The sequence below is a fragment of the Culicoides brevitarsis genome, chromosome 2, assembly GCF_036172545.1.
Source record: "Culicoides brevitarsis isolate CSIRO-B50_1 chromosome 2, AGI_CSIRO_Cbre_v1, whole genome shotgun sequence".
Lineage (NCBI taxonomy): Eukaryota > Metazoa > Arthropoda > Insecta > Diptera > Ceratopogonidae > Culicoides > Culicoides brevitarsis.
This window is the reverse complement of record NC_087086.1, coordinates 29,953,467-29,969,959: the sequence shown is the minus strand read 5'-3', so window position 1 is coordinate 29,969,959 and position 16,493 is coordinate 29,953,467. Positions and strand designations below refer to the sequence as shown.

The following is a 16,493-nucleotide window of genomic DNA, read 5'->3' as shown; positions in this document are numbered from 1 at the left end:
AAAAAATTCGTTAAAAAATTTTTTTTTAGGAAATTTTTGAATTTTTCTTACTTGTGCCTCGATTCTTGCATTTGTTTCCGTCAGTAGCTGTTCCCGTACCAACATTAACTGCGCTAATGCTTGTCTCGTTTGGAGTGATTGTTGTTCCAACTGTTCCCGCAATTGTTTTAACTCGCGTGTGTTTGGAGTATCCGGCGTTTTGTCATCGTTTTCACCAGTCTAAGGAAGAAATTTGCGTTAAAAAGGTTGAAAATTGTCGAAAAATGGGAGAAAAACTTACCTCTAGTTTCTTCGGTGGCGGATTGAAATTGAAATGTGTTGTGGGAATTATATCTAGATGATTTGGTCGGATTAACTGAGGCTCGGCTGTGATCGGCGTCGCATCTATTGTTGATTCAGGCGGGGAAGAGAAGTGAGAGAAAAGTCGTAATTAAATGATTTTGTTAATTTTTTGTTTATTTTAAAACGCACACACGAAAAAAATAATGTGTCCAAGTCACGCTTTATAATGTTTTTCTTACAAGTCTATTTATATTTCTTTTATTTTCATAGTGTTTTTGAGTGATTTTTGTCATTTCACGGGGATTTCGTCTCTCACGAAAGTCTGTCTGGCGGTTTGAAGTCGAAATTTGTTCAAAATTTCTCAAAAATTTCCTTAAAAAATTAAATTTTCACTAAAGTTCTGAATTTTTTTAGGAGTTTGAAGGAATTTTTGTTCTCATGAAATATTTTTAGGGCGATTTGAGTCTAAAAATTATTTACTTTATTTAAAATTTTTCCCTTTGACATTTCAAAATTTATAAAAATTCAATTTTTTTTTAATTTTTGTGAGTTTTTGGCTTCTATGAGTGCAAAAACTTCTAATTTTTTTTCAAAATTTGAATTTAAATTTAAAAATTTTACTAAAATCTTAAAGTTTTTACAAGTTTGTAGGAATTTTTGCTCCTATTAGAGATTTTTCGAGCTATTTTTGTCGAAAAATCATCAAAACTTTTACAAACAAACCCTTAAAAAATTCAAATTTGATTAAAATCTGACTTTTTTTTTAAGATTTTGGCTCTTATGAGAGGTCTGTCTAAAAAATTGAATTCAAAATTTTTCAAATATTGGGATTCTAAATCTAAAATTTTCCTGAAATCCTGATTTTTTTTAAATTTTAAAATAATTCTAGCTCCCATTAAAGGATTTTCGTTCAATTTCAGGATAAAAAATTTTGAAATTTTCTCAAAAATTTTAATTTTTACTAAAATTCCCACTTTTTAACCGAAAAAAATTTTTTCATGAAAAAGCGATCTTGCAAATGTTTGTCTTGGCAAACAAAAAGTGACAAAAACAAAGAATTTTTGATCCCCTCATAATATTTTTGACGTCATTCGCGTGTCGTTGTCTCGTCAAAACACACTTCATGGTCAACATCTTACCTTTCTTAATGTCGTCTAAGTCACTTAATGGCTCGGGCGAGCATCTCTCATGCTCGGATATACTTTGTTCGGAACGATCATCGGCATAACTGTTATTTTCCATCGATAATTTGTGGCAAACTTCGAATGCTTGTCCAACGGTACGAACAACTTTCATCGCTTGTGACTATTTAAAAAAATTTTTATTAAAAAATTTGTTCAAAAAAGGAGAAAAAATTAAAATTTTATGAGAATTGCCGCTTTTTGTGTCAAAAATTAACAATTTTACCTCCAATTCCAAGTCTAAACTGCTACATCGTTGAAGCCCGTTGTTGCCATTGTTGCTAGTTGCTTGTTCAAATTCATCCGCGTCGCGTTTCACGGTCTTATTTTTGGTTTCGTGTGCACGCGCTCGCGGTAATGTCGATGCATGAGCGTGTTCAAAGTCAAAAGATGGTTGTTTCATGATCGAAATTTTCCGTTCTCGATCGTTTGGGGGTTTTTGCCGTGCTGCCATCTCTTCCGACGCTAAAAGTCGTTCCTGTTCCTCGATTATTACGGTTGAAATATTGCGATGCGTTGGCGAGGATGTCTGTTTGTACGACGGTGAGTCCAAATACGGGTCATGATCGACATTTTTTAATACTTTTTGTTTGGTCGCCTCCTGATTTTGACTTCCAGGCGGTTGAATCTTCAATCGGGCACTGATAATCTTCTCCTGATTGCTTTGCGCCGCGAAATCTTTCGCGTTATTCGTTCGTCGCGGGCTGCCATGACGATCTTTTGAGCTATTTCTCGTATGGAGGATGCCGGGGATGTCTTTCGTCGGCTTTACAACAGACGCCTGATCGTAATACCTCTCCGACTTTTTCGCGGATTTGTCGGGACACGAACTTGTCTTGAAAAAAATCACATCGTCTTCGTCGTTGAACAAGATATGGCGCGGCGAGACCGGTTTTTCGCCCGTTTTGCGTCGTTTCAGCGTGTCGCCGTCATAAATGGACCGCGTTTCGTTGTCAAAGTCATCCAAAAAGCTAAAAGTGTCGTTGTACGAACGCGGGCGGAACTCATCGCTATCCGACAAGTAATGAATGCCATCGTCAAAGGACCTGCTCAGCACATCTGACCTGTCTTTTGCGTGATTTCCGTTCTTTTTGTACGCCATTTCGCTCATGTCGACACTTTGGTTGCGCGAAAGACGTCTGCCGCGATCGTCAACGCCTCGTTTTTGCTGTTGCTGCGACTTTGCCTTTGGATCTGGCTTTTTCGGCATCCTATCACTGCTTCTATCACTACTGCGTTTTCCGATTTTTGCCGGTTTTTGCGACAAAACGAGATTATTTTCGCTGTTTCCCTTGCGAATTTTCACGGAATCCTTGTTTTTGCGCGGAAAAAAGAACTCGAACGTATTTTTGACGGCATTTTGGTTGGATTTGGGACTGCGCGGAGGCGGCGTTGTCATTTGACCCATGCTTGAGGGGGGTACGGGCGATGTGGGGGTCGATGCAGATCCATTTACTTTTGACTTCCAGACGTCACCCAAGCCGAAAAGTGTCGATCGTGCACGTGTCATCACCTCCGATTGCAATCGCGCCAACCGGAATTCGTGTTTGCGACGCGTCACTGGCGACAACGAGGGATCCAATTTCGACGAAATATTGCTGGGCACTTCATCCGAGTCGTACGACGATATTTCACTTTGTCTTTGCTTCATCATTTTATTTTTTTTTTATTTTTATTTGCACACGTGAATTTCTTTCATCGAATTTTTTTGAGCAATTATTTGTGTTATTATTTTTTTTGTAATATTTTTAACGAGGAAGTCTTGTACACCCCTAAAAATATTTATTTATAATGTTTTTTGGCAACTTTTCCTAGTTTCGCTCGTGATTTTTGCACATTTTTCTAGCGACGTACGGGACAACAGCGACGACGACGATGACAGAGATGCGAGAGTCTGAGATGCACAACTATTTCCAGCACTGTTCGGTTCGAGAGCGCACCTGTCTGTGAAACATCAAGGTCAATCATTCAAATCTGTCGTCATTATTTATATGTGGCGAAGAGATTTTTTTACGTGGCCTGCATCGCGCGCTCTCGTGAAAAATTATTAAATACAATAAAAGCGACGAGCTTCAATTGACATGCTTTACTTTTGTCTATATCGGAGCATGGATGAATTTGCTGCTTTACGGCGAGTCTAATTTTAGAACTCTCGCACAATAATGTTGAGACTTTTTTGATACACTCTGGGACTGGGTTAAAATAGTTTTCTTTTTTTTGTGTATTTATTTTTTGTTTTAATATTTTTTTCACCTTTAATTTTTTTATATCTCAATTTTCTCTTTTTTTTATTATTTTTATTGAATTTTTAAATTTATTTTTTTTTTATTTTTTGAATTTTTAACACAAATAAATTTTTATTTATTTATTTTTCTGATCCTTTTCTCTGATTTTCTTTTCCAGATGACAATTTGCGAAATTTCCGATATTTATTTTATGTGTGAAGAAATAGTTTTCCCGTTCCACGAATTACTTTTCTAATCCGAATCCGTTGGAAGATTCATTAAAACTAATTTCTTGGCTAGACATCATAGAGAGTCTAAGCGAGTATTGAAACATTTAGCGAGTATCTACCGTTAAATGGGGTGACATTGAATAATTTTTACTAATTTCTATGAAAATCTATTTTTCCAATTTTTTTTTCAAAATATTTAGAGGAAATATTTAGAAAATTTTTTTATATGATTTTTTTTTTTGATTTATTCAAACTTTCAGAAATTTCGTTTAAATAAAAATGAATATCAAAATTTTTTGCACATTTTTAAATGATTTTATTTATTTTGCTATTTTTTTTTATTCTAATATAAAAAAATGAAAGTTTTTTTGAATTTTCTCAAAATATTCAGGGGATAAAAAAAATTGAGTAATGAGTTCAATTTATTTTTTTTATTGTTTTTCTAATTTTAAAATTTGACTGATATTTTTTTGTCAAAAATAAATTTTAAACTATTTAAAAAATTTTTAAAAATTATTTTTCTTTTAAAATTACTATTATTTTTTTTATATTTAAAGTTTTTAAATTTTGAAGAATTTTTTTAATAAAAATTAATTTAAAATATTTTTGAACGCTTTCCATTTTTTTTTTTAAATTATTTTCTGGATTAAAAATATTTTTTTTATTAAATTTTATTACTTGTATAAATTATCAGATATTTAAATTTAATTGTTTTATTTATTTATTTTATTTTTTTGTGCAAAAATAGCTCATAAATTTTTATAAACTCATATTTTCAAATACTTAAAAATTTTGTAATTTTTTTTTAAAGATGACATTTCCTATTATTTTTATACAAATACCTAATTCATAATTTTTTTAAAAACTTAAATAATTTTTTAAAAAATTGTTAAAAATATTAAATAATTTGATGAGTTTAAGTTTTAATTTTTATTCATGATTTTTCATATTTTCAAAAAAATTTTTTTTTTAATTTTCTAAATATTTATTATTATTTTTAAAAATGTAAATTAAAACGATGATATTCGACATTTTTAGAGCAATTTAAAAAATTTTTTTTTTAATGAAAAATTTTTTTGCAAAAAATCAATTCACCCCATTCAACGGTACGTTTTAATTTCCCAACTGTTTATTAAGAAAATTTCTCTCGAAATTCATCCAAATCTCTGGTTTTTCTCCGAATCTCTGCATGAAAATTTTGTCGTATGGCAAAAGTCGTCAAGTAGTGGAAAAACCGCTCATTTGCAACAGAGTCAGTGGATCAGAGTTTCACGCACAAAAAAAAATCAACAAATAAACAAAACGGACAGACGAATTTTGTGCACTTTTTCCCGCATCTCTAAGACGTCGGCTCGCGCTCGTGTTTGTATTGGTTTTTACTACGACGTTAATGAAGATCATTACTGCTCTTGATGATGTTATGAGTGTAATAAACCAACAAAAAAAAAGTTGTCTGTAAAGATGCCAACAAATTCCTCTTTCTGTGTGCGAAACAAACAAAAAGGAAGTGAAGTGGCCTTTGATCCCAAGGAGGAGGGAAAAAATGCGTTTTTTCAGGAAAGTTTTTTTCTAAAAAAATTTTTTTTAAATTAAAAAAGCTTTTTTTTTCTTTTTAGACGGTAACGGCAACCACAGACGTGATGATGTAAATAATGATCTCAAAGTGCGATGCGACGACGCCTTAACTGTGATGCCATTAGCGTAAAAAATAATGTGACCACAACAAAGGCGATCGCACGTAAATGAAGAAAATCCGTCAAAATGTTTTCATTTTTTTTTTTTTTGAAATATAATAAATAAGTGAGAAATGTTATTTTTTGCCAGTCGCTGCCAAAAATAAATATTCGAGCGTAAAATAATTATTGTCAATACGAAGCGCGACGCGCGTTTCTTTCTACTAACTTGATATTTGTTTGTAATTATTACATTATTATTTTTATATTAAAAGCAGCAATTCTCATTTTTTATTGTTTTTTAAAGGTTTTTGTTGCTTACCTTGTTCGTCGTTTTGAATACGAGACATTTGAATGTGTCGCTGCCGCCATCTCTCGCAATATAACTAAATATTTTAAGATCATTGCTATCGTGGGAAACGTAAAATATTCTATAGATCGGGTGGGACATAATTGGGACATCATCTGCAGCGTGCCATTGTTTTTTCTGCATTGCAAAAGAAACACAATTAATTACGTTTTTGATCGATTGGCGAGACTTACCCTTCGTTTTTTCTTCTTCAGCGATATCGCAATGCCATCAACGGAAATCTGGAGAACGACTTTTGTCTTTTTTGTGTTTTGCACTTTGCTTTCATACTAAATGAGCATTAGAAAAAAAAATGTTATTTTTGGCAAAAATGACGAAAAATAAGGAAAAACTTACTCGAATACGTCTCATGGCAGACACAATCTCACCTCGCGTATTCGGTCTTTGGACTTCTTGCCATCCGATCAACTGTGGATGAGATAAAATACGAAAAATTAATTAAAATTGGTTTTGTATGATGGGAATTTGAGGTCAGGTAAAATAACTACAATCGATTTTTAGATGTTTCAGGTAGGTTTTATCTAATTTTTCATCCAAACACGTAAATTCCTTGCACGAAGAACAAGTTTTGGCAGAGAAAATGGGAAAAGGATAAAGTTAAAATATAATTTGTTGCCTAGTGATATGAAATTTTGATACAAAATTCATTTATTCCCCATATTTTTATAAAATTAAGCACTTTACTTGACTGTGAATGAACTAATTTAAGTTTAAAATAATTTTTTTAGTATCGGTTTTTAGTTGGAGCAGCATTAGCATATCCTCCATGGGCGACTTGACCCCCATAACCGCCGTGATTGACGTGAACAGCGTGTCCCTGAGAGCCGCAAGTGTGACAAACAGGCGCTGGAGCGCCATATCCGCCTTGAGAACCATGAGCGCCGTGTCCTGCTTGATGATTTCCGTAACCGGCTTGAGGTTGTGGCCCAGAATAACCTCCGTGAGACATTTTTCCGCCGTGTCCTTGAGCAGAATGACCTGAAACAGCACCGGAATAACCTCCATGGCCTTGATTTCCGTAACCGTGAGCTGCTTGATGACCTTGAACTGCGCCCCCGTGCGAGTATTGACCTTGAGGAGCATGTCCTGCGCCGTATCCGCCTTGAACAGCTGGTCCAGAGTAACCTCCGTGAGCTACTTGATGACTTTTAGCACTGCCTTGATGACCTCCGTAGGCGTTTTGAGCTACTTGACCCGAATATCCTCCGTGAGAAGCTTGTCCAGCATGTCCTTGAGCTCCGTAACCGCCTTGAGCAACTTGAACTCCATGTCCTTGAGTTCCATAACCACGAGCTACTTGCCCGGCATATCCTCCTTGAGCTGCTTGACCCGAATATCCTTTGGCAAGAGAGCCGCCTCCATGATGATTCGCAGCTGGAGCATATCCACCGCTCACCGAACCTGCCAAATTTTTGCTTTAAAACCAGATTTTTCTCCCAAAAATGACTCCTTACCATGTCCCGGCGCATATTCATCCAAGGAACGCGTCGTTTGTTGACCATTAGCGGCATAAAACGGTTGATGAGCGTACCCATAATCGGCAGTTGCTGCAGCAACGCATACTGCGACAAACGTTACGATGACTTTCATCGTGAACTTCGACGTGGCTGAACAGAAACTGAGCTGCCTGCGATGCACTTTAACTGTTTTATACTAAAAATTGGGTAATTTAATGACGTGTAAAATGAGACCGAATAACAACAAAAGGCCAAGAAACTGCATAACGCTGACAAATTACTTCAATTTATGTCACCTCAAAGTACAAAGTTGGTGATTTATTATGAAAATCAGCAATTTCTGACACTTTATTTTATTTTTGCAAGTTTTTTTTTCCGTGTAAACGAAAGACAAGAAATAGAGAAAAATAGAACTTTGTCGGATGGGACATGATAAAATGTACAAACAGCAACAACTTTCTTCGTGTTTTTGTCCGTAAGCGACAAGTTGATATTTTTTTTTATCTTTTTATGCCAAATTTTGTCTTTTTTAGGTTCAGAAAAGCGCATTTTTGGTAAAAATATTTGAATTTCGAGATTTTTTGAAGGAAGCTATAGCCGAAAATTCATCAAATAGGCCAAATTTCATAAAAAATCATCAAATTTCATTGAAAATCAATTTTTCGCAGCAAAAAAGTGTTTGTCTAGAAAGAAGGTTAAAGCCAAATATTCATCAGAGAGACCAAATTTCATAGAAAATTATTAATTTTCAACGAAAATCAACATTTAACAACAAAGAAAATTGTTTGACGAAAAATTTTTAACTTGATGAGAGTTCATTTTGGTCAAAAATTGTTAATTTAAGGATTTTTTGAAGGAAATTTTAGATAAAAACTCATCGAATAGATCAAAAATCGCATTAAAAGGTACCTTTATGAACAGAAAGCGTTTTTGCAGCAAAAAAGTGTTTCCCGAGAAAAATTTAGGCATATGAGAGCGAATTTTTTAATAAAAAAATTTATTAAAGGACTTTTCTAAAATAATTTTTGCACCAAAAACTCATCAAAAAGACTAAATTTCGATAAAAATCATCAATTTTCGACAAAAATTAACTTTTTGCATCAAAAAAAAAATTATTAACGAGAAAATTTCAGCTTCATAAGAGCTTATTTTTATAAAAAAATTTAAATTTTTCGCTTTTTTGGAGGAAATTTAAGTCAAAAATTCTTCAGACAGACAAAAATCCGCAAAAAATCCAATTTTTCATAAAAAATTAACGTTTCGCCGCCAAGAAAAGTGTTTGCCGAGAAATATTTAACTCTAGATTTTATGTATGAGATAAGACTTAGTCGGTGTTATGTGTTTGTTATTTGCTTAACTAATTATTTACCACACTTGGTGTACTTTTTTCCTCTCGCTAGCATGTTAACTTAAGGTCATGTTAAGTTGTTGACACCGGAAAGTGTTTCTCATAGCGCGTCATATCGCGCAACTTTCACGCGAAAAACCTTTCTTTGCGTTTAATGGGACAATGACACGAACAAATTGTTGATGACACACTAAAAAGTCCTCAAAACGTAACAAACGTTTTTTACACACACACAAATTTTTTTGCGTCAACTGCAATTATGCTGATGACAATTTTTTTCGCCTTATATAAAGCGACGTAATTTCTCCGATAATGTATCAATCGTTTGCTTTGTTCTCAGTAAAAGACACAAAAAATAAAAATTTAAAATGAAATTCCTCATCGTAATTTTCGCCATCTTTGTTGCTGCTGTCAGTGCCTACGGAAGCGGCGGTGCAGTCTCCGGTGGATATGGAGGTGCCCAAGCTGGCGGATATGGCGCAGGAGGCTACGTTCAACCTTATGGACAACAAACTCACTCGTATGCCGCCAAAGCTCCTCAAGTCAATTGCGGACAAAATTTGCTCACGGGATGCGTTCCAGTCGTTTCTCAAGTTCCTTGCGTTCCCTCATACGGAGGCAGTTATGGAAAATACTAAAAGTCCAGTCCAGTAAAGAAATGTACCATCGATTAAATGTTGTTTTTATTGCAATTAACGGAAAATGATCAGAAAATAAACTCATAAAAAAGTTTATCGTAATTCAATTAAATAGTTTTTATTTTATTTTTATTTCTTCATCGTTTCTACTGATTTTTGCTTCATTTCGCTTTTTGTTGGCATATTTTCAACCAACTTGTACAAGAAACTTGTCTCTAATGGTAAAAGTGAATTTTTTCTAACGGGCGAAATTTAGTGGCGGATTTTTCATTTTTATGAAATTTTTATTTTTTTAAGGCTTCAAAATTAATTTTTAATCATTAAAAGTTCATGAAATTAAATTTGTTGATTTTTGATTGAAATTCAATAAATTAGTTTAAAAATATTTCTCGATTAAAAAAATATTTACGTTTAATTCATTGAAAATTTTAAAATAAATAAAATAATAAAAAAATTTAAAAAAAAAAATTTAATAATTTTAAAAAATAAATAAAATAATAAAAATTAAAAAATATGAAAAATTCATTAATTAAATAATTAATTTTTTTAAATTTTATTGAGTAAAAAAATATATAAAAATTTTGCTAAAAAATTATGCATTTTGGTCTCTAAAATTAGGTACATAAAAATTAAAATTTTACCAAAAAAAGATTTGAAATAAAATTTAAAACAATAAATATTTTTATTAATTAATTTCAGATTTTATTTTTTTTAAATATTTTTATAAAAATTTAATATTAAAAAAAATATTATTTTAATTAAATTTTATTAATTTTAAGTTTAACTCAGTTTTCAAATGAATTTTTTGCTCACCAAAATCTCTCAAAACTGAATTTTTTAATCAAAAAATTTGAAAATTTTAATTAAGAATGAATAATATTTGTTTATTTTGTCAAAATAAAGAGCATTAAAAACATAAATCGAAAAAAAAAATTAAATTTGATACTTTTTAAACTAAAAATGCTTAATTTTGCGCAAAAATACGTTTTAAAATAAAAAAAAATTATCCTCATATATTAAATATTTAAGTAATTACTTATTATTTTATTAATTAATTTAATTATTATTATTTTTTTAAATATATCAAAAATAATAAAATCTTAAATTTATTAATTTATTAAAATATTTATTGTTTTAAATTTTATTTCAAATCTTTTTTTTTTTTTTTTTTTTCATAATTTTAATTTTAATTAACTTTTTTTTTGTAACATAAAATATTTTTCTAACATGATTCGCCTTGTTGGCAAAACTAAATTAATCGAAAAATTTAAATTTTATCAAAAACCTCAAATATTTCATTAACTCAAGGATGGAAAATGAAGTTGGAAAAGTTGCGATTTTTTGATAAAATATCATTAAATTCTTCCAATAAAAATTATTTCATATATTTTTTTACAAAAAAAAATATTTTGTATTAAAATTTTTTAATCACAAAAATTCCTCCATAAATTAATTTTCGTAATGATTTTTTGTCACATTTTCCAACAAATTAATACCAGAAGTCTATTTTAAAATAAATTTATCAAGTCTCTTCATTAAAACAAGTGATTGTCGTGCACAAACCTTGCTCACTTGCTGGCAGTATGTAAAAAATCCACTACTGCCATCGTGTACTATAAAATAGTAAATAATTAACATTCTTGCGTATCTTACAATAATAAAATAATAATTTAAAGCCACACTGAAAACATGTTTAATAAACATATTACTCAACTACGTCTTAAAAAATCAGTGTTATTGAATATCTGATTAAAGCAGTATCTCACTGCTCTCTCAGGTATTATTAGAGAAGCAAATTCCGTAATCGTGATCGCATTAAAGGACTATTAGCTGAATAAATTTTCAATTTCCTCTGGTTTGATTGCTCAATGATGTGATAAGATGTGCAAATTATGATAAAATGACCGGTTTCGTCGGTTCACTTGGTTTGGGTTTGTGCGTGAAATGAAGAAGAAAAAACGAAGAATATCGAAGACAGGCAATTTTATACCTTTAGCACCGTACGACGCACATAAACTAATTATTTTATTATACAACTTTTTTCACTTTCTGCAGAAAATCTTGAATGAACTGAACGATGTAGGTTAGTTATTTCAATTAATTTCTGTCTTGATGCATGTCAAACACCTGAGTTGCTCTTAAAAGTGTCACACATAAATAAAAGTATGATTAATTTATGTTTTTTCCACTACTTAGCGCGAAAAAAACGAGAGTGATGTTCACGAGAAGAGGAAACTTTTTTTTTATGATTTTTCTTTTTTTTTCGGCAAAACTGTCTTTTTCCGTTGTGCGACGTAAATTCATAGAAGAAAAAAAATTGTCAGAAAAGATAAATCACGTAAAAAAAAATATGTTGTACAAACATATCAGCCGCAAAAAAATCAATATTATTACTCACGCCTCCTCGCTTCATCTCATCATCATCGGCAAATGACTCAAATATGTATTTCTTTTTTTTCTCCTTTTTTTTTAGCAAGTGCTTCATGTGCCTCATGCTTGTGTGGTGATAAAACTTTTGTGGTACATTGGAGTGCGAAATGATGCAAATTTATTGTTTATATTAAAAAAAAGGAGTGAAAAAACTTATCCGATCCTTTTCAACACAAAAATGCCATTAAGGACTATGAATTTATTTCTGTCGAGGACTGTCGTCGTGGTAAAGTTTCTATTTTTTTTCTCTCTCATTTTACTTTTTATTATTTGTTTGTTGGTTGTTGTGTTTTTTTTTTTGTGCAATTTTTCCTTTGTCGAGCCCATTTTAAGACCTTTTTTATGGCTGGCTTACTAGATGGATGAATGGATGGATGGCGCAAAAGACAAGAAGGCATGATGATCATCATCAAATTTCTCTCAGTGGGTTGCTTTGAACGCACACAAGGTTTATGGACTGCGACTACCAAAAGACAAAGAACAAAAAAAGTTATGGAAAGTACCTTGAGGAGGAAAAGGTATGTTTTTGGCAAAGTATCTATGTAAAAAAAAAAGAAGAAAAGACAAAAAGTAACAAGGACGAAGATGAAGATGAGTTTAATAAATTTTATGGAAAGTTTGGTTTTATGAGGAATTTTTGGATTAAAGGAAAAGTGCGAAATGGAGATGAAAAAGGGATGCTTTAATGGCGGTTTTTCGGAACAAATTGGAATAGGTCCAATAAAAGTTTTTACAATCGGTAATTCAAATTTTTATCGGTTATGGAAGTTATTTGAATGGAAATTTTTTTATTAAGGGACAAATTTTTTTATTGGAGACAAATGAAGGACAAAAAATTTATTGAAAAGGAAATTAAAATTCAATTTGATGACATTAAGTTTAACATTTTGTAACAATATTTGTTAACGGTTGAAAAAAAATTTTATCGGTTATCTTGAAATTTTAAAGTCAAACTCAAAGTAAGTTCAAAAACTCCTATTCAAACTTATTCAAACTTTATTCAAAACTCCTAAAATTTTTTGAAAATATTAAAATTATATCAAAAATTATTCATATTACCAAAAAATTAATTATTTTATGTCAATCGGTTATACAAATTTCAATTGCATACGAATTTTAATCGGTTATAAAAACCAAATAACCTGAAATTCTTAATTTGAATAAAATTATAAAATAAGCAAGCTCATTGAAAATAAAAATTATAAACTACTAAAAATTTTAAAATCGGTTACTCAAATTTTAATCGGTTTAACGAATTTTAATCGGTTTCACAAATTTCAATCGGTTCATAATTCACAAATTCTTAATTTTGATAAAATTAAAACTAAATTTGAGTAAAATTTACTGCGAATATCTTAATTTAACAAAAATTTTTAATTTAATTGTCAATCGGTTATAAAAATTTCAATCGGTTCTACGAATTTTAATCGGTTATTAACATTAAAAAGCTCCAAATTTTAAAGTTTTGTAAAACTGAATCTTAATTTAAACAACTTTTATTTAAAAAAACATTAAAATTTAATAAATATAACATAAATTTATTCAAAAAACTTAAATTCTGCAAAAAATTACTTGAACAAACGAATCGGTTAATATTTCCTTCCTGCAAGAAAAATCAATCTTTTACATAATCTCAATAAAACCAAACTTTCCGGTGTAACATTCTTCTATATTTTAACAGCCACAAATATTTTAATCACCTTCTTCTTATTAAAATCTTTTTTTTTTTAATATTTTTGCGAACCGGTTATTTAATAAAACATTTAGAGCGCATCAGTCATCGCTGTCATCTTTTGTCGTCGTTGCCGCTTTTTTGTTTCAAGCGCAAAGAAGAAAATCCATAAACTACCGCAGAATGATAAACAAAATTTTGTTAATTGGGTCTAATAAGTTTGCTGGAATATTTTGCGTTCGTTCGTAATATTTTGTATACCCAACAGAGGCACATCAATTACCTACTTTTGTGAATTTACGAATTATTTCATAACAAAAATAATTTTAACAAATGAAGTGTGCTAATGAATCCACAAATTTAACTAATTTAAAATATCTTTAATTGACGTGTTAATGAGTCAAGTTGTGTCGTCTAATTTGTGATTATTATTCGAGATTGACAGAGATGAATCTCGATAATGCAGATAGAGAGAAGAGAGAGTAATCAATCACAAATCGAACAATTTTCTTGTTTGTTATTAGGTGGGGCTCATACCGTTTAGTTAGTTAGTGGAACACCTACACGACTCGCTGTGAATTTGTAATCACGCAACACCGCAGCGAGCGATCGGAAGAATTCATTAATGATTGTTTCTCGGAATCTCGTGTGATTTCACGTTTCGAAAACTCTTGTGCGTGTATTTGTCGTTTTCATTCACCACCGCCGCACCGTTTTTTATAACAGGTTTGTAAATAATAATAACTCAGCCCGATAAGTAGTTGAAATGACACGTTATCGAAAATGTCGTCATGACAACCAGCAAAACAATCAAGAGGAAGGACCTAGACGCGAAAGTGACCTTTGTTACTTGGTCATTCCCTGCTTCTGATTAAAATCATTCGCGCGTAACAAACATTTCTATCGACCATATGTTTTTTCCATTTTTTTTGGTGGTCTGCATTTTGTAATAATAATCAGCGTTGAATCATAACGAACGAAAAAAACATGCGGAAAGAAGGGTAGAGAAAGAGATACTTGAGTCTATCAACCAAAACGGTGCGGTGACTCATATTTGCAGTTGCTTTGTTATTTTTTTATTTTTGCTTAGAAAATGTAAACTTTCAAAGTCCATCGACGTCGTCTTGTGAAGTCGATGAGATTTTTGTGTGGCGCAGTAATGAACGACGAACAAGAGACGAAGAAGTTAAATTCCACTTGCTTTATATTCAATTTTTAATACTACTACTGCGGAACAAGAGCTACACGAGTTCATGATACAATTCTGTTGTTGATGTAAAGAACACATAAACCTGTTTTGTTCTCTTCTATTTTCTTTTATCTGGTTCGTAAATCATGCAAAGAAGAGCTTACTATTTACTTTGGTGACTTACAATGTGTTCCATCATTCGAAGTTAAGTAAGTTTGTTGCGATAAGTAACGCAAAAGATTATTTCGTGACATTTTTTTCGGATGTCAACAGGAATTTTACGCATATTATGTGGTAATGAATCGGTTGGAATGTGGTAAGGGATTTGAAATTCAATGAACATGAGTCATTTTGCGACTTAAAATACTTTTTTTAAATGATTTTGAGAAAGCTTTAACAGTTTGAATTTTTTTTCTTTGCAAAATTTGGTAGAAAATTGGTAAAATCGGTTTATTTATTACCAGAAATCGGTTAAAATGCGGTAAGAATTTTATTTTTTTAAAAAATTAGCTGAAAATTTAATGATATTAGTGCAGAAAATGTTCTTCAAGCTATAAAATACGGAGAAAAATTTAAATTTATTTTTTTAAAAAGAAATTTAGAACTAACGAATCGGTTTAAAAGCGGTAATAAAGTGGTAATTTTTTAAAAATTGCAATTTATTTAAATAATTTTGAAAAAATAACTTGGAGTCTTATGATATGTAAATAAATCTTCAATTTTTTACTTTTAAAAAATCTTAAATCAAAAGCGATAAAACATCAAAAGTTCAAATTACGGTTATGAATATAACCAGATATCGGTTATGAATCGGTAAAATTATTAAATTTCATTAATTATCTTAAAAAAGTTAAAAATTCTTAAAAAATTGTTTCAAAAATTAATTAAACAAATTAAATTTCGATCAAAATTTTACAATTCACATTAAAAAATCGAAATCTGGTAATAAAAATCGGTTATAAACCGGTAAAAAATAATAAATTCCCAAAATAAATCAAAATAATTAAAAATTCTTAACAAAACCAAAGGTCAAGGTGAAAAAAAGTCAAAGAAAATCAAACAAAATCTATCGTGACAATTTTAACAACCTCTTGAAACATTAAAAAAATCCATCATAAAACGGTAAAAAACTCATAAACTCTAAAAAACGCATTCAAAATCACAATTCTAGGTCAAAAAATGCCGTCAAATCAGAACCACAAACAACCTACAATCAAATAGTCACGTAGAAAAAATAGAAAAAAAAATCATTCCACTTTTTTTTCTAGATAACCAAAGCAACTTTGGACTTTTGGATGGAACTTGACACAGAAAAAAAGAGCGTATCCAATGAGTAATTCAAAACTTCTTTCTTCCTCACTTTATTTATCGCTTCGTTGTTTATTTCCATTCAAATTTCTTTTTAATTCTTTTCTTGCGATTAATTTTTTTTTTACTTTTATAAAATGTCGACAAAATTTAAAACTTCACTTTTTTGATTAACTGTTTTTTTTTCTTAAATTTTTTTTTTAATGAAACTCATCATGTTACTCTTTCGCTTGTGTTTCACATATTATCTTCCATTCCATGTTGAGCAACAAAAAAATTAACTTTAAAATATAATTTAGGGCATTTTACATGTAATTTTTTTTTGTTTTTTTTCAGTTTCAATGCACAACTCGAAAAAAATGATTATTATTATAGAAAGCATGGTTTCCCTTCATATTCTGCGAAATGCGAGCCAACAATCAGTTCGTCGGCGGCAACAACAACAACAATACAGGTGTGTCAGCAATTTTAGTTTTTTTTTTTTTGAATT

General features: G+C 30.7%; 2 protein-coding genes across 5 annotated transcripts in view; both read right to left on the bottom strand.

Annotated features, from left to right (window-relative positions):
* The window catches only part of LOC134829941 (capon-like protein), a 28,605-nt gene that overhangs the window by 3,258 nt on the left and 8,854 nt on the right, over positions 1 to 16,493 (bottom strand). For 3 of the 4 annotated variants that reach the window (XM_063843252.1, XM_063843254.1, XM_063843251.1), the window contains exons 3-8: positions 6,298 to 6,369; positions 6,135 to 6,230; positions 5,914 to 6,078; positions 1,422 to 1,587; positions 281 to 384; positions 52 to 219 (exon numbers count right to left, since the gene is read on the bottom strand). In XM_063843252.1, coding sequence (XP_063699322.1) covers positions 52 to 219; positions 281 to 384; positions 1,422 to 1,587; positions 5,914 to 6,078; positions 6,135 to 6,230; positions 6,298 to 6,369 — 771 coding nt within the window. Of the gene's footprint in view, positions 1 to 51; positions 220 to 280; positions 385 to 1,421; positions 1,588 to 1,689; positions 2,357 to 5,913; positions 6,079 to 6,134; positions 6,231 to 6,297; positions 6,370 to 16,493 lie in introns of those variants that run through there. The other variant, XM_063843253.1, reaches the window with a different exon arrangement.
* Positions 1,929 to 3,114, bottom strand: LOC134832387 (uncharacterized). Its single transcript, XM_063846392.1, has 2 exons — positions 2,003 to 3,114; positions 1,929 to 1,941 (listed from the first exon to the last, which is right to left on the bottom strand). The coding sequence occupies exons 1-2, from the start codon at positions 3,112 to 3,114 to the stop codon at positions 1,929 to 1,931; spliced, it is 1,125 nt and encodes a 374-aa protein (XP_063702462.1).

What these genes read in the sequence shown, in the direction of transcription:
- LOC134832387 (XM_063846392.1), bottom strand. Translation starts at nt 3,114, where the DNA reads ATGAAGCAAAGACAAAGTGAAATATCGTCGTACGACTCGGATGAAGTG.